Raw genomic sequence first — 18,669 nt, forward strand, 5'->3', positions numbered from 1 at the left:
GATGTGGGAAAAAAGCTTGTATTTTATAAACCAGTCTGTTAGTGCCACTGCATCTTATTTCCGTAGCACACAAATAATTATAGCTTGAATTCTCCTGTTTCAGGACCAAGGCAGTGGAATGTCTGTGTTGCTCCAAAATGTGCATTTGATAAGGATTGTTTGGCCCACATGGGAATGTAAGAATACACATTTTTGTGTTTTTCAGCCATGGTGCTTGCTTTTATATGTGGCACCAGGAAACAGAAACTGCAATCAAGATGATTATTTTTTTTTCTTTTCCTTTTTCCACCAAAGCATCATTAACTTTTTACAACTACATGGCTCATCCTTCCAGTCCTGTGACCAACAATGCATTTCCTGTCTAATTCAATTAGTGTATTTATCCTTTCTAAATTCTCCTGTTATTTGAGTAGATGACACAGGGCCTACCTGGCAGAGGAGAATTACCTGGCACTGCCAGCTGCAACACAGAAAAGTCACAGCAGAGATAACTACTGTGTGTACTCCTTTCCCCGGGACATCCCAGTCATGCCATGGGTTAGAGAAAGCTGATAAACTGAAAGAATTTTTCTTTTTCTTTTTTTTTCATTTTTACCCACGTTATCTTTTATTTCTGAAGTTTTCCTCTTAAGTTACTAGGCACTAATTATTGTCTCTTGTTCAGGAGGGGCTGGGAGGGACACACACACAAGCCTTGAAATTCTGCATCACAAAATCTGGCCTGGCACATGCTGGAGATTTTGCAGTGCTGAGCATGTCGAGCACTAAGCCAGCAGATATTCGCCCTGAACACCGAGGAAAAGCAAAGGGAAAACAGCCGGGTTGGAAAAGGGGATGAGGAGTGAGGGACAGGACCAGAGGGAAATTCCCTCATTCCCAATCTCAGTCTTGTTCAACCTTCTCCCAGCAATGGTGTTGATTTGCCCATTTAAACCATGCAAGGAAATGAATGATCAGGTCAGAACTATCCTGGCAGCACCATCAGACACCAGCCAGGAGGAGAAATGACCTCTGTGGGAGGAAGAGGCTCCCCTGTGCCTCAGGAACTGGGGTTTGGGAAGCCCAGCTCAGCCAGGTGAGGTTTTCACATCAGGGACTCACAGTAAATTTGACAGTCAGGCTGCCTCTGAGCAGTGCCATGTTTTATTTTCTCAGCCCCAGGCAGGACAGCCCAGCTCTCTTGAGCACGAGGGACATCTCCTGTTTGGCCCTGGCACCCTGAGCTCTGCCCAGCATCAGCCACCTCTGTGTGCAGGACAGGGGACCAGCCTGGGCAGGGTTTAATTCTCACCTTCTCCTGCCAGCCGCACTCAGACATTCATGCTTTTGCTTGCTCCCTTCATGGAAAAGATAAAAGTTTGGCAGCAGCTGGCCACAGGCAGCCTTGGCAAGTCCTCAAAAGCTTGTCTATTACACCTGATAATGTGTCAAAGATATATTTTTTCCCTCTGAAGTGCCTCCCTAGATGAACTAATCTCCGAGGACTCCACATCTAGTCTGTGTCACCTGTACTAATAAACAGAACACATGTGGGCACCTCTGAAGGTGTCTAAAGACCACTGCAGCACCATTTGCAAAGGATTCAAACAACCAATTAATTCTGTAATCTGAAATTTTAAAAAGCCATTTGCTTGCAGATCTGGTTTTGATGGATTTTCTATCATGCCGTGGTTTCCATTACTTGTCACATAACAGCACTACATTGCTAAGAACATTGCAGTGTTCTTACTCGCTTGAAATCGGGGCCAAATTATGGCTAATTTGGAGTTCCCAAACGTTGCCCCTAATAGAAGAAAGGATGAGTGGGGTGGCAGTATCCTAAACTCTCAGAAGCAGCAGTGAAAATCATAGCACAGTGTCCTTTTCACTGCTGGCAGCTTCCACCTCTCTGTTTATAAATATATTTTCCATCTGGCATTCTCCATTCAGTTACAAGTCCTGAGGGAGACTGATGGGATTTGGTAGAAAAGAAATTTACCCGGAATTACAGGATATAATGCTTATAATCCATCTCCTGGCACGGAGCTGAGCCGGGGAGTTGAGGGTAAGCCTTTGTGAGCAGATGTCTGGTGTTTTCCCCTCAGATCCTTGGGATAAACCTCCAGCTTAGACACAGGACAGCACCAGGGTGCTGCTGTCCTGCAGCCACTATCTCATCTGGGCAGTGCATAAAAACACACCTGAAGTGGCCCTGAAGATTCCAGAGTAGGAAAAGGAGTTTATGGGGACAAAAAGGAGGGGGTGTGACTTGGGAAATTAAAGGAAAACACATCCTGAGAAAGAAACTGATGTTGTTTCGTCAGGACACAGAGCAAATATAAAATGGGGGGAAATCTTGCCTTCTGAAAGAATAAGCAAAGAGTTTGGTTTGGGGGGTTTTTAAACCTTTATTTAATTTCAAAGTGTCCATTACAGATTCTTTCTTCAAGACTTGGTAAGCTGGATGAAGAGCTATATAATTTGGCTTTTTGCTACAGGAATAAAGTCCCACAACACGAATATCTCTACCTCACAATGGAAATTTTTTTTTCTCACCTTCTTTCCCAAGGCATCTTTGAGATGATTATCAGTGAATAACTGGCTAAACAGTCTGTTACCTACTTTTCCTTTCATCAGCTGGTAAAAAAAAATCTGCACAGACTACACACAACAGTGCCAGCAGAAGGAAACACCTCTTGTTTCTCTGAGACACATACACGCTGCTAAATATAGATTTTACCAAACTGTTGGTTCCTGAGTTCGTAGGACTCGTTCCCACTGTTTCTCAGTGGCTCCTTCTCATCTCCCATGTCGCTGTCCTTCATCTGTGCAAAATAGGCAGGAGAAGCTTTGCACTCGTAGTGCCTGTCGAGGGATTTCAGGTGGATGAGCATGTGCAGAGCATAGGCCAGGACCAGCAGCAGAATCAGGGACATCACCAACCCCATCAGGATTGCTGGGGAGAAGAAGGATGCACAGTCTCTGGCGTAGGCAAAATGTCCTTCTTGGACGTTAAAACCTTGAATCTACAGAGAGAACAAGAGGGATCGTGTTAAATAAAGTACTGTGGGTTTCATTAGCTGGCAGTAAGAATTTCTGATTTAACACCTGCACAAGTTTGTGTCTCCCACTGGCAGCTGGAGCTAATGCTCAGAGTTTATCCAGGTCAGTCTTCTGAAAGTGCCAGCTCTTCTAATCCCCTCCACTCTGCTGCCCAAAGGATTTGCAGTTGTGCTTCAAACAGAACCCTCCACGCTTACTCTTGATGGCTCAGAAATATTTAATTGCAAGCATGGTACCTTTCATGCTAACTGTGCATCTCCAGCCTCACTTGCTGAGAGTCTCCAGAGTTTTTGCTTCAGACTGCACAAACTGCAACATGACAAACCAGGAAATATTCTCAAGTGCCTGCCCTAGGACAAGATTTTTCTCACCAGTTCCACATGGGTGGCATGTGTCAGCAAACCAGCTAAACTAGAGGAAGCTGCACCCAGCTATGGAAAACACCAACAAGTTTTATTTGTGGCTGCAGTTCTAATGTGGATTTTAGCACTCGGGCACGCAGGAAATTGACTGACTGCTCCACTAAATCAGTCCGTGGACATTTTTCACACAGTGACAAAAGCTTTTTCCATTCTTTTTTCAGCTCCTCATGGCCTCTGACTCAGGTATCTAAATGCAAGACACTCTAGTCCGGCCATCTTAGGCTCCCTCATTGTCAAACGCAGAAGAATTGGCACTTTCAGAAGATCATTAATCTCATCCTAAAATAAGGACTTAAGATGGGTCAGGGGAATTATCCAGGGGCTTTAGAGGGAGGCTGGGGTGACTATAATCAGGGCATAAGGTTAAAATTCCTAGGCATCAAAAGTGAAGTGAGATGAAACCCATGCCCGGGCATGTGCTGCTGTTATTGGTGCTGAGTGTGAGAGCTCAGCTCAAAACGATGCAATGACAAGAAATCAAATTCAGTCACCACTAGAGGGAACACACAAGCAGAAAGACTACAAAAAACAGCCTTTGATTTCCTTGGACAGGAAAAGTCTTAGTTTCTATTTTGTGCTCCATGTGATGCCTTGGGATTTTAGCTGTTATATTTTTCATGTGTTTGTGATCCTGCAGTTCTTTAGTGAATAGCACCAAGCTCCATATCCAGTGTCAGCTGCTGCTGTCCCATTTTGGGCAGACACAGCAATTCCTCTCCAGGCCTGGCAATCAAGGACACCTCAGTGCCTCAGGGCCCAGAAATGCAAACAAAAGTGACCTGGGGGAGAAACCTGGGCTAAATGACTTCATGAGCTGAAGCTGTAATTGTTAGATTAACCCCCAATGTGCAAATGGACCAAACTTATAGAAGTTTGAAAACCCGTTGTTCATTTTTGGGTGTAGCCACTGGGGGGCCTTTACATGCCCAAAATGTACCTGAAGGCCCTTCAATAAATGTAACTGGTTTTTATCCTCTTAACTTTGCCTGGCCTCTGTTTTCAGGTAGCCCCAAAACACATCACAGGTGAGGCACAAGTGTAAACTGTGCAGGGAAGGTGACAGCCCTTCCCCGGCACAAAGGGCAAAACCTCCCCTCAGCCTATCCATAAAATCCACCTGGCTGAAATCCATGGCATCACCTGGAAGTCGATGAAAGTGACCTCCCAGAGCTGGGAGAGGTCGTTGGCAGAGCTGGGGACCAGCAGAGCATCGTATCTCTGCAGGCTGCTGACGTGCTCGCAGTGGAAGGAGTGGGTGGCGGGCGCGTGGATCCCCGTGGCGTTGAACGTCGCCTGCACGGAGTGGTTGTAGAGCAGCTGCAGCCTGTGCAGGCTGAACCAGTTCTGCACAGACAGCTGGTAGTAGCTGGTGGTTAACAAGAGCCTGGGAACGCCGTGTTGGAAGAGAGGGGAGTAAGGAAATCAGTCAGCGGATTGCAAATGTCAAATTCGCGCACTGAACGGCTCCGCCAGGCTCGTTGGCGTGACCAGTTTGTACCAGAATGAGCCGTCCTTGGAGCTTGGGAAGGGAGGGACAGCTTTCCACAGAGAGGGGCAGAGGGGGAACAGCTGCCCAGGGAGGGCCTGGAGTGTCCCTGTCTGGAGCCATCCCGGCCCCAGCTTCTGTGCCACTGCTCCACTGGACAGGGGAATCGCACCGGATCATCTCCAGAGGTGCCTTCCAGCCCCAAACACCCTGGGGTTCTGTGGTTTGAGGTTGTTTGCTGTGGCAGCTGAAGCAGTCTGGTTTCTCCCACAAAGCAATAAGAATATGAGGGGATTTTGCCTAATTACTGGGAAAAATATGAATGCAACACCGGTATTGTACCTGCACCCAGTGTATGGAAAGTCACTTATCAAGAAATGCTGCTCTCTTCTATCACCAAGAAGCAAACATAAAGTAGGTCCCAGTCTGATGCCCAGACCACAGTGAATTACCAAGGTTCAACTAAAATCTCAGACGTGGGACAATTCTACACAAAAGAAATGACCCAAACTTGTCCATGAGTAGAAAACTCAATGTAGAAGAAAAAAATGCCTTAATAAAACAAGCCAGGTAACAGACGTGCTGAATGCAGGTGTTTCGGTTACACATGAGTTTCTTTCACATTGTTTTTGCTTAAATAAATTCTCTTTAATTCCCCAAGCTACCACATAACAAATGTATGTTACCATGTTAGTATCTGGTAAGGATTTTATTATATAAACTTACCTGATAACAAGTCCCTTTAGATTGTCAATGTCACCAAACTTCAGGGAAAGCCTAGGTCAAAAAGCAAGTAACATCAGGCTAGGAAAAAAAATCTGAGATCTTCAGAGAAAAAAGTACTACAAAATATTAAGCTCAGTTATACATGGAATTTTTTGCTCAGTCTACCCTTAAAAAGTCAGTGGGGAGAAGAACCTGAAAGGATTAAATCTTCCTCCAGTGAAATATACTCGTCCACCTGTTAATTGGAATGAGACCCAGACTACCTGGAAAGAACAGAAATCCATGTTTAACTTCCAACACAACTCAACCCCACTGCTTCCCACCTTAGCTGACAATGAGGCTCAGTGGATGTCTGTTCTCCATCTCAGTCAAGCATCACCCCTGCCTGTCATTAGAAAGTGTAAACAGAAACCTTGTCCTCATCTTTTTAAATATCAGAGCATGAAAGAAAACAGAGGTGAGAGCCCAGATTTCCACATTCCTTCCTTACAGCCTCACAAATGCCCTGGCTGTGAGGCAGCTCTGCAGTGCTCACCTGCAGCAGCCTTGGGCACCTGAGGTTCAACAAAGTGAAAGGCCCCAGCAGGTTAATTAATGCAATACATGATTAGGCTGAATATATTCTCCTCGCTTAAAAGTAATGTTTTGCCCCTTAAAACCGGCATGGAGATTCTCATTGTTCGAGTGAGACAAAAGGAAAACATAGTGAAAGCATGCAGGTTCTGAAAGGCCTCCAAAATTAAAGCTGAAGAATACTTGAGAAAACAAAAACAAAACAAAAACCAACAACAATATTAAAAAAAAAAAATAAAACCAGTCAAAGAAAAAAACAGCCAGCCCCACCATTTCATAGGTGACCTAGACTTCTTGGGTAACACACACTGGTCCTCTAAGACAGGACACTGGATCCAGACTATCCCTTGCTTTATTAAAAAGGGAAGTCAGAGATAGTTGAGGATTAGACATAGGCAAATGTGCCATTCAACTAAAAACCCAAAAATTCAGCTTGGATTATTATATCTGATACCATTCTCTGTGTTTCGAAACACTTAATTTTGCCTGAGTTTATTTTCTGTTAGGTTAAAATATTTACTAATCAAACTAAGATTATTTTCAAATTGTAGGCCAGAAGAGAGGGAGGAATGTTTGTAATCACTCTTTTATTTTTAACATAACTTTAATCCATTCTCTACCTCTGCCTGTCAAAAGAGTGCTGGATAAGTTCACATGCTGATGATGTAATACTCAAACTGCCTTGCTGAATATTGTGATGCTGGGTTCTTTTCCAATTTCACTTTTAGCTTTCTGGTAACTTCACCAAAATGTCTGTGCACCTTGTGCTGTACAATCACAAAGAGGGAACACTCACTTTTCAGTGAAAACACATTCAGATGTACAGGTAAAATGTTGTACAGGAGATAAATGAAACTGCTGGGTTTGGTCATGTTATTTTTATTGCTGTTTGTCTCATTAAAGATTTAAACTCCCTTTATGGGGTAGAATCAGTGCTGATGTTCAATTAGGATTTTTAGGCCTCCCAGAGTGGAATCTGGTGTGAGCCAAGAGGCCAGCACACTGCATGGGGGGAGAGAAGCAATCAGGCACGTGGCAAAGGAAGCCAAAAAATACCACCTGCCTTCCTAGAACAGCCAAGGCACTGGAGGATTTTGGATGCAGTGGGGTTCATGTTTAGGTCTCACTCAGGGTGAGAAGCATAAAAAGAAAAATTTTGCTGAATGCTTCTCACTCAGGGTGAGAAACAATAAGCAAAACTGTTAAATGCTCTTGATACTGAAGAAATTAATGACAGGCTGGTGTGCAGAGCTCAGGTTTCCAGACACTCTAGTGCCACAGGGCAACCTCTGATGAGCCCACTCTTTGTCTCCAGCACCTCAAAGATCACAGCCTGGGATTTGGGGTGACTATCCAAATATACACCTGCACCCTGTGCAGCACTGCTGCTGATGCCCTAGGATTTCAGCTTTTATAACTTTCACGTGTTTGTGGTCCTGCAGTTCTTTGGTGTACAACTCCAAGCTCCATATCCAGTGTCAGCTGCTGCTGTCCCATTTTGGGCAGACACAGCAATTCCTCTCCAGGCCTGGCAATCAAGGACACCTCAGTGCCTCAGGGCACAGAAATGCAAACAAAAGTGACTTGGGGGAGAAACTTGGGCTAAATTACTTCATTAGCTGAAGCTGTAATTGTTAGATTAACCCCCAATGAGCAAATGGACCAAAATTATAAAAACAATTATGAAACAATTATACAAACATTATATAACAATTATAAAAGCAATTTCACAATTATTATAAATTGTGAAAACCCATGACCCATGGTCAATTTTTGGGTGCAGCCCCTGGGGGGCCTTTGCATGCCCAAAATGTACCTGAAACCCCTTCAGTAAATATAACCACTTTTAATTCCCTTCATTTTGTCAGGCCTCTGTTTTTAGGCAGCCCCAAAAAGGCATCCCTGGCACACACACCCCATGAAGGGAAAATTAGTCAAGCGCAGCACCTAAGCCCCGCATTCAGCACCGGATCCCCTCTCTACCCCCACAGGCAGCTGTGTAAAACAGCTGGAGGTAAACCAGACCAACAGCTTCAGCCCCAGGGGCACTGAGAGCAAGGCTGGCTGCCCCCAGGAGGGACTACACCACTGCAACTGCTCTGCAAGGGCTGCTCTCCTGATGCCTCCGAGTGGCTGCCTGGAGCAGGGGCTGGATAAGATTAAGAGAATAAAGTGGGTGTTTATTAAAGGCAATCAATAGGTACATTTTGGACACTCAGAAGCCTCTCAGAGGCTACACCCAAGATGGACAGTGGTCACAAGTTTTTCTCACAATTATAAGTTCGGTCCACTTGCATTTCAGGGGTTTAATCCTCCAATTCCAGCTCCAGGTAATGAAGTCATTCACCCCCAATTTGCTCCCCACAATTCACTTTTGTTTGTACTTTCAGGCCCTGAGGCTGTCGGGTGTCCTTGAGTGTCAGGTATTGTTTTGTCTGTCCAAAATGTGAAGAAAGTAGCTATGACTATGGATTTTAAAGTTATACCCTAAAGCAGTATAGGATTTGAAAAGTATAAACGCCAAAACCTCAAGGCACCGCTCCCACATGCACTCCCCGGAGTGGCTGTCTGGCCCCAGCAGAGCAGAATTCCCCTTACGTGGCGCTGTCCTCGCTGCAGTTTGAGTCCCCCACATCCACGGTGGCATGGACTCCAAACGTCCTCTCTGTCAAATCCAGCTGGGTGTGGTTCTCAAACCTGATCAGGATCCTCCTGGCCCAGAACAGGATGCAGGGGGTGCCGTTGATGGTGACGTTCAGGGGGCTCCAGTGGCCGTGGGGGAACCCAGGGTGGCTCCAGGGTGCTCCTTCCCACTGTCCTCCCCTGCTCGAGTTGTAGCTGGCAGCCTGAGAGGGACCACACAAGAGATTTCTGTCAGAAGATGTGGTTTTAGGAGTTAGCAGAATACCTGAGGCAGCCCTAGGCTGAGGAGGCAGAGGGACACCCAGCTGTTTCCCCTTCCCACCACGGGGATGGCACCTCACAGGACACCCAGCCCCAGCACAGAAGGTGCCCCCCTGTGAAAAATGCGCATTTTATGATTGGCTTTTCGCAAATATTAAATTGAATACTGTATGTATTTATGTTACACGATTAGAAGTGCTGTATTAACATTTTAATAGTATGGCAAATGTCATTTAGTAGTTCAAATGAAGTTTTAGTAGTTAAAATAGAAACTATGTACGTGGGAAGAAAGGAATGAGATACTAGCATCGAGATAGCAGCCGCAGGACACCTAAATCTTCCAGAGAAAAAGGATTTATGGCTCCCTAATTAGAAGAAACTAATTTCTTCCTGCCTTACTCAGCCCTGAAGATGCCATCAAGATTAAGGGGGAGAAGCTGACAAAAACCAGAAAAGTTCTTAATTTGCAAGGAATTTATGCGTCATGTGTGAGATATATGAATATGCACCAGGCTGTTGCTTTTAAGGGCTGTTCCTTTGTTCACCAGGCGTGTTTTTGGCAGCTCAGTGCCCAAAAACACCCGGACCTCCGAAATTCTTTGCTTTTTATTGTCTCCTAGTGTCCTAATCCTCACTGTCCAAATTTTTATTACTCAAATTCTATTACTATTTTTATAACTATTTCATTACTAATAAACTTTTAAAATTTTAAAAACCAAGTGATTGGTGTTTTTCACACCCCCCCCCTCAGCTGAAGACTTTCTAGAGCACCTCTAAGAATTGCTTCAGGAAAGGACTCAGGTTGTGCCAAGGCCACAGCCCACCATGCTGGAAGCACACTGGGCAGCTGTGCAGGTGAGAGAGATGTCTGAGTTTACACCCACCTGCAGGCAGCTTGGCTCACCGTGGCTCTAAATCAGGGAAATACTGCTGCAGAATGGGATGGATCAAGTAGGGATCCCTGCTTTTACAAAATCAAGGCTAAAACCCAGGGACTGCAGCTTCCGTGTCCTCTGCAGACACCAGAAAACTGCCAGCCCTTAGAAGCCAAATTTCATAGCAAAAAGACAATCTGACTTAGGGCGCAGAAAGAACTAAAGAATTTAACTGCCATTCTCAAATTTCACACTCAGATTTCCAGTCACCACATCTGTCCTATCCAAATAGGATAACACACACAATATCTGCATGACTGTTTTTACCATGTCGTATGATTGTAAGTTCACATTAAAACAGGAAAGGCTTTCTGAGTCCCAGTCATAAACAGCATCTTAGCATGCTCCAGAAGAGACACAGTTAAGCCCCAAGGTTTTTTCTTGGCTTAAAGAGAGACTTTTTTTTTTTTCTCTGCATGTGTGTGCTGTTTAGATTAGCAAATCATAACTCTCAGCTCAGACCCTGAAAGATCCCTTTTGATACTGGACCTCACATATGGCACAAGGATGTTTTAGGATTAAATTTAATAAGCACTGACAGCAACAAGCTGAAAGCAAGGCAAGATCATAGTCAGGAAATGTGCTGAGTGGCTATGAGTGCATTTATATAAATGACAAGGCTGTCTCCTCAGAAGCCCATACGAGAGAGATTTATTCAACATGTTACTAACATTGGAATGCATCACTTTTGGTAAGCTTATTTTGGTAAGGAAGCCTTTCATGCTCAGTTTTTGACAAGACCTACAGCCTGGTCTCAGGTAAAAAACTCCCACTAAAAATCTGAAGTTTTGCTTCAGCTCTTCCTTCAGTACCATGAGAACGAGACCGGTCAGAGCAGTGAAATCCCACTGTACAGAACGTGGATATGTTGGATTTTGGATTGGATTTTTGTTTGGATTTTGTCCCAAACCCACGGCCAGCCAGCAACAGCAACAGCACCTGAGGTGTCACTGCACTCCTCAGAAAAGCAGAGAGTATTTGTACAAGTGGTGAGGCAGAACTGTACCACAGTGTTTTTACATGGTTTTGTTGGCTGTTTCTTGAAAACAAAGTAAATCCAATTTAATTCAGCAATGTAATTGAATTGAAAGACCTAAATGTGCTGTGAAAAGACTTCACAGATCCACTCCTCCAGGCATTACCTGTGCAATTGCCCCTTGATTGACATTAAGCTTTGGCTCCACACGACCACTGTAATGCTGACCTGCAGAAGAAGGAGTGTTATTTCATTATTAGCGTATTATAAACATCCATTTATAAACACATTTACAAAACCACACATCTATAAAATGCCGCACATTCTTATGCAAAGAGCAATCTTCTCTGCACAGAATGTGTGTGTCAGAATTACTGCTTTTGCCTTGGAAAATGCTCGACTTGCAGGAAATACTGCCTCCACTGCATGTATTTTCTAATTTACCTTTCTTGTTCACCAGAGTTCCCCTTGTTTTCATTGGACACCTTGTCACCCTCACTGGGAGGAACTCCAGTGCCCCAAAATGACAGGATTAAGTCTATATTTGTATTTATTCATCTCAAACACATTAAAAGCTGCCTTTTTCTTCGTGCAGCAAATTCATCAAAGGCTATGTGCAGAATTGCCGGGCAGAAGTGTGGTAACTGTGCTGGGAACTTTCCCCCTGCACTGCCAGAGACAGGAAGCTGTGACAAATGCCCTGACATCCCAACTCCTCCTTGCCAGGAGGGTGAAGTTCCACAAGCACAGGTCATTTCACGGGCACTCTCACAGCTCCATCCTTCAAGCACTTAAATCTCAAATTTTCATTTGGTTATAAAAAGGTGAAGGCTTTTTCCTTCCACATTCTCACTGCATTACGGAGTTGGATAGTAAATTATTATTTTAACAGGAAAATCCTTCAAAGGGTATTTTTTAAGAGAGTTACGCGATAACAAAACATGTGACAGAAGAGTCTCCCACATCTGGGAATGAAATCTTCTACAGCCACACTGACAGAACCAGCATCCAGGGATGCAGCCCACTGAAAGTCTTACCAGTTCTCTGGAGAGAATCTTGATCTGAAAATTCATGTGAACTAGGAGAGATGAGAAAAACGTTTATTGTGCAGCATCTGAATTCCAAGTCTGCAGCAAGTTCAGTGGGGGGAGCTCCTGTTGCTGCTTCACTCCACAAAACTTTCCAAAGGAAACTCAGGACTTTGGCTGGTGAAGGCCACAGAGCAGGGTAAAATATCCCAAAGCTGCTGTAGCCTGGCTGAAAATGTCTCATTTTCAGAGATGACTCAGCTGGTCCAGCCCTGACAGGCACTCCCATGTCCTTACCATGCTGTCCCATCCCATGGGATGTCAGTTTTGGGTTGGGAACAGAGCCAGTTCCAGTGCACAAGCAGGGGAATGAAGGAGAGCTCAAGCCACCCTCGCAAGGGAGGATCAGAAGCAACATGTTGGATTTAGAGCAAAAGCACGGGCTTGGCATGCCTTAGGCACAGATTTACACCACGTGAAGACAGCTCCTGGATGGTTCCAGGCAATAACAAATCCCATGGGAGTCACTGCAAGGCTGGGCTCTGGTGAGGCACATCTCAAGTGACAACTACCAGGCTCATGCATTTTTCAGCATTTGACTTTCTTCTTAGGCATAAGTCTTCAGCTGGTGTCAGCACAATCAGCTTTCCCGAGCTAGAGACTCAAGTCCTGTGGATTCACAAAACACCAACAAACACCTAAAGATCAAAGTCCAAGAAACCAGGACTCACTCAGGACCAGAATCCTCTCCATGAGTCCATGAACACTTTCCACATTACAGCAGCTTCCTTGGGACTGCATTCCCCTTTCAGTGGATTGATGTGCTCCTGTGATGGCCTCTGTCCCCTTCCCAAGACTTCCATCAGAATTCCCACTCTCCCAGCTGAGCACCAGCCCGCTGAACCTGCACACCGTGCCCTCAGTGCCCTCCAGACCAGCCTCACCTTCCACTGCACATGGGAATACACTTCCATCTCCTTCCCTTGCCCCATTTATTACCATCTTTCCAAACCAACACAGCAGAAAAAAATTTGTGGAAATATTTACACTGAGGCTGGCATATAAATATTAGGAATTAGAGCAGTTCTCAGTGTTGATGTGCAAATTTCACCATAGTTGTTGGAATTACAAAGCCAGGGCTTGGCTCTCCTGGGGAGTGCTTGGACAGCAGAGTGAACCCTCCCCTGGTGGGGTCAGGGCAGGGGGATTTGTGTGACACACGGAAGGAGTGATCCCAACCTAATTTCCATCAAAGCATCCTCAAGGGCTGACAAATGGGACAGCCTAAAGCCTACCCTGCTTGCTGCCAGGCTGAAAAGTTCACCTCTGCTCAACGTTTATCTAGCAGTGTTATGTGGTAAGCACATTTCTCTCTCTCTTAAGATTTTTCATAGAAGTATACAGAGAGAAAGAAAGAGAAAACAATTTTTATTTCTGCCCTTTGTTTTTCTTATGTGAGATGTGTTCAGAGAATTGTTTACTTAAAGTGATTGCTTGGTTGGATTCCGGTGAGGATTGTTTGAGCCTGATGGCCAGTAAGATACACCTGTGTCTGGACTGTCGAGAGAAAGTCACGAGTTGGGAGTTAGTTAGGTATGGTAGTTAGAACAAGTAGGTTTGTAGTATTAGTATCTCCTTTAAATAGTATATTAATGTATTATAGCATAGTTATAATAGAGAAACCATTCAGCCTTCTGAACTAAACTTCATCATTTCTTCCCACTGGGTTCACCTACATTTTACAACAGTGTTATTTACATGTGGAGAGGCCAACTTTGTCCTCAGTGGCTGCTCTGAAACCCCAGTGGCTTCAAGAAGCACTTTCAGAGTAGGTCTTCTTTCTCCCAGTGCTTTTTGGGTGCCAGGGTTAGTGCTAGCCTGGGGTCTTCAGGGGACTTGAGGCTGCTCATGCCAACAGCAAGCAGAGATGGGTAGAAATATTCAGATTCTGACACGCAGGTAACAAAAGATGTGGCTACAATAGAACAAAATTTGCTTCCTTGCTTAAACAAAACCCTCTCTGAGGCTGTTTTACACTTAGGAACATGGGTCTTGTAATCTGATGCAGCTTTTTTCATCTCCTCCGGTCCTTCCTCGTGACAGATCGTGCCTTCAGGCTGAAAAAGGTAATTTGGGAGGGGCATTTTTTTCGTGATGATAGCTACAAAATCAGGGCGTGCCAAAAAGACATGAACCTACATTATTTAGTTATACTGACTTTAGTTATACTTAGTTGCAGCTATATATATATATATATCTAGTTATGCTTAGTTATACTTTTAGCTCCTATCCATATGCATAATTAAACACTATATGCATATATTCATAATTAAGCACTCATAGCCATTTACTCCAGCTTGGAAATCACCATGCTTGTGGTACCTGGACTAAAATGTTGGGGTTGGAAGAAGAATGGTGTAAAACTGTGCAATTCATTCCATTCCCTGACAGGTTTTTATGCTGGGTATGGAAGAAGAAAGGTTAATTCTGTTTTTGTGACTGCCCATTAAGAAAAATGAATCCTCCACACCCCATGCAGGCACAGCCACTCCGGGAGAGATGTCACATCTCTGCTTTCAGCATGAAGACACTCAAACAGAGATGAATGTGCACAGCTGGTGAAATATTCATGTTTTCATGAGGAATGCAGAGCAGCGAGTGACCCGGGAGCCACCACGGCACCGTGACCACGCTCAGCCCTGCGCCAGGCACTGGGAGGGAGGTACCTCCAGCCTGTCGGAGTCCAGGACATCCCTCTGGCTGCCTCGAGACCCTGGCAGGGGGCTCGGAGACCTTGGCACCAAGTCAAAAACACCTGTGGCTTCCATTTTAGCCCGCGGAAAAAGCTGCCAACTTTGTGTGAGGAATTACAAGCCACAAGGGTTTGAGTAGTGTGGTATCTGAATTGACACACGGTGGAAAAGCAGAATTTTGGGGTTTTTAGAATGGGGTTCAGGGGTACAAGATGGAGGGATTTGGGCGTGTCTTGGCCTTCTTCTTCTCCTTCTCCTTGCCCTCCATGTCTTGCTGTGATGGTGACACTTTTCTGTTGGTTTAACTGTCTAACATAAGTGATATTGGCACGTTACTGTAAACATGGCACACAGAGTTTTTGGTATAAAATGTGAACACCGCCCTGAGGGCAGACAGAATGCCATGGCCGACCTGCTGGACAGAGCTCAGCAGGGCAGAGAGAGAATGTTCTAGATAAGGGACAATAAACAACCTGGAGAAGCTGATCCTACACATTCAGACTCCTTCTTTGGCCGCATGGGCTGGGGAACGAGGACTTTTACACTCTTGGGGTCACCTGGACACACAGAGACACAGGGACTCCGAGACCAGCCAGGCCCTCCTGCTAATTACTCTGTTAATTAGCAGTGCAGAAGGCATGCAGTGCCAGCAGGAAGGGAAATCCATCACCCCATGTCAATGTCACTGTGGCGCAGCCAGGCTGTCGCTGGCGCACGGGGACAGTCCCATCCTGCTGTCCCGGATGATCCCGTCCTGCTGTCCTGGTTTTGGGGCAGGCACGGGGGGATGTGGATTGTTACCAGCTCTGTCACCTGCCTCTTACACTCAGCCCTGAGGTGTCACCAGGGTGTGATCCATGGCAGGGCCACCCTGCTGCCAAAACAGCAGCTTTTCCACCCAAAAGGCCAGCTGGGGAATCCACAGGCAGCAGAGCCCTGTGGTGCTCAGCTGGATCATGTCCCGTGGAAATGAAAGTATTGAAAGTGAGAACAGGGAAAATAGCTACACGCAAAAAAAATATGCAATCCCTATTGATTGTAGAAATGGTAATTGCATGTATGAGAGAAAAATAAACTAGCCAGCACTGGAGCATTATCCACAGCAAATAGTTTCTAGCACATTGAGTTAGAGACTTTTTTACCAGCCTCTCTTACTCTGAAATTTCAAATTCATTTGATCACAAGTGGTGTATGTTTTGATAAGCCATATTTTCCCTTACCCACTGGTAAACAGCTCTCCCAGATGTACCCAGGCACGTATGTTGTATGCTGAATTTACCACACCAAGCATAAGAACCCACATGAAATTGGATTAGCCCTAATACAAAGCACTGGAATGACTAATCACTGTGTAAAACCCAATTAAATAGGATTATAAGTATAAAGAAGTGTAAATTTCCTCTTACCAGATGACATTATCCATCTATGTAAGATAACCAAGTCTGTCTTGTTTTTCTGCAAAAGTTGATAAATACTCCAGCTCTTGAGGACTTCCATGTAAACAGCATTTTCTCCACTCAAATAACCACATGAATAATCCTGGCACTCAGCAGGGGTGGAGTGTGGAGGCCACAGGCAGTTTTCATGCCTTGTCCACATTTCTACTCTTCATATCACTGCTCTGATAAAATGCACAGATGGGAAAATGCACTCTACATCTACAGAAACAGTATTTCTGTACTTCCATTACTGCAGGGTCATCTCCCTAAGACTGATAATCTCCGGCTGCAGAATTCCTCACTGGCTGCTGAACTGGTTACAGTTAATTTATGAGACATCCAATTGGAAAATAACATGTGACCTCTGAAATGCACTAAAAATAAAATTATGAAAGGTGAGGAGCACCTGGGGGCAATGCACTACTTGTAGTCCTAAGGACACTCAACATAAAGAATTTCAGTGAAGTTATTAATGTTATAAATGTGTAAGTTTGGAGAGACCAGATTCAAGGAAAGAGAAACATCTAAGAACATCTAATGTTCTAAGAAACATCCTGACAAAAAACATCAGTGACTTTTACATGCCTCTGTGTAAGTTTTATCAATAAGAAATATCTAAAAACCCCCTCCGACTCTTCTGGTTTTTTAATGTGCGATTTGACCCAGGGAGACAGATTTTCATAAATATTTTACAAAGCACTGATTACTGGGGCTGATGTGCAATTTAATGGATGTCCAACAAGGTCTGGATCAGAGCAGGATGACACTCAAGCTTCCATTTTTAACACAAAAAAGAGAAACTGAGCTCATATGACTTCTAGCAAATTAACACTGTGCAGGTACAATCCCACTACCAATGAGGCAAAATTCCCATTTGATTCACTGGCATCAAGATCATGACTTCATCTGTTAATATTTACTGCAATAAAGGTCAGGTAATGCTCTACTCCTTGTTATCTGCCAGATTTTGGTCTGATTGAAAGACAAAGAAGTGAAATTTTACTAAGAAGAGCAGTAAGAAATCTGAGAACTGGTAGGGGAGAGCAGCAAGTGAGCTATTTAATGAAAACATATTGTAGTATTTACCAGTAACTGGCTACCAGATCTCTTAATACAAGCTTAAGCAAATCACCACATGTCCTTCTTGCCTCGAATGCACAGATTTTACTGACAGCTGCAACCTTCAACAGCATGATTGTTCTGTGGTTTTGTGTTTGTTTTTGGTGACTTTGGGCATCATTCAACTCATATAGCTCAGGCTGTTTTCACTTTCTTAATGCTACAAAGCCCCCTCTTCCCCCTGCTGTGATCTGGGCTCATTGTATTTCATTAGACGCTGAAACAGCACTACTAATAATAAACCCAAATCTCCAGTAATTTTTAAAGTTTAATACTCACTTGCAATATTGAATTCACGCTTCAAATATTCTACACAAGCAGAATATTTTCGTGCCTGTGTTTCTTGGAGGAGTTTTCACACCCTTGTCATTATATTATTTATAACTCCCTTTTCCCGGGGACCAGGGAAAGTCAGTATGGGAGTCAATAAAACAAAATGAAACTTAGGGCGGACGCACAGAAAACACCCGATTTTAAACAGCGTTCACAAAATTGTTTCAAAGTTACATCTCTAACGCGCCGCCTGCTTCAAAATAACTAATTTCTGCTTTAGCCCCGGGTGTTTTCAAACCTGGAAAAAAAACCATAGCCACGTCCTCGCATTCTGAACGCGGCACGAACGACAGCGTTTAAAACCTGCGCGCACACAGCTCCGCCAGCGTTCCGCGACAGCGCCCGGGTACCGACCTGTTCCCCGCGGGGCTCTCCTCCTCGGAGCCGCCGAGCCCGCCGCAGGCGAGCAGCAGCAGGAGCCGCAGGGCAGCGTTCCCGTCCATGGGGAGCCGAGGAGCCCCTCCACGCCCGGCACATCAGCGCCGTGCTCCGGGGGCGGGACAGCAGCGGGGGCGGCGGCAGCGGGCGGAGCCGCCGCTCCATCCCCGCTCCATCCCTGCCTCATCCCCGGCTCCATCCCCGGCTCCATCCCTGCCTCATCCCCGGCTCCATCCCCGGCTCCATCCCCGGCTCCATCCCTGCCTCATCCCCGGCTCCATCCCCGGCTCCATCCCCGCTCCATCCCTGCCTCATCCCCGGCTCCATCCGCTCCATCCCCGGCTCCATCCCCGGCTCCATCCCCGCTCCATCCCTGCCTCATCCCCGGCTCCATCCCTGCCTCATCCCCGGCTCCATCCCTGCCTTATCCCTGCTCCACTCCCTGCCTCATTCCCGGCTCCATCTCCTGCCTCATCTCCGGCTCCATTCCCTGCCTCATCCCTGCTCCATTCCCTGCCTCATCCCCGGCTGCATCCCCGCTCCTTCCTTGCCCCA

General features: G+C 45.3%; 1 protein-coding gene across 1 annotated transcript; it reads right to left on the reverse strand.

Moving 5' to 3' along the window:
* Positions 1–2,376: 2,376 nt before the first annotated feature.
* LOC137464597 (V-type proton ATPase subunit S1-like protein) lies at positions 2,377–18,292 on the reverse strand. The gene is made up of 7 exons (XM_068176016.1): positions 18,091–18,292; positions 12,102–12,142; positions 11,231–11,292; positions 8,848–9,095; positions 5,677–5,727; positions 4,605–4,848; positions 2,377–3,005 (listed from the first exon to the last, which is right to left on the reverse strand). The coding sequence occupies exons 1-7, from the start codon at positions 18,177–18,179 to the stop codon at positions 2,703–2,705; spliced, it is 1,038 nt and encodes a 345-aa protein (XP_068032117.1). The 5' UTR covers positions 18,180–18,292; the 3' UTR covers positions 2,377–2,702.
* Between the last annotated feature and the right edge of the window lie 377 nt (positions 18,293–18,669).

The sequence above is a fragment of the Anomalospiza imberbis genome, chromosome Z, assembly GCF_031753505.1.
Source record: "Anomalospiza imberbis isolate Cuckoo-Finch-1a 21T00152 chromosome Z, ASM3175350v1, whole genome shotgun sequence".
NCBI classification, from domain to species: Eukaryota; Metazoa; Chordata; class Aves; order Passeriformes; family Viduidae; genus Anomalospiza; species Anomalospiza imberbis.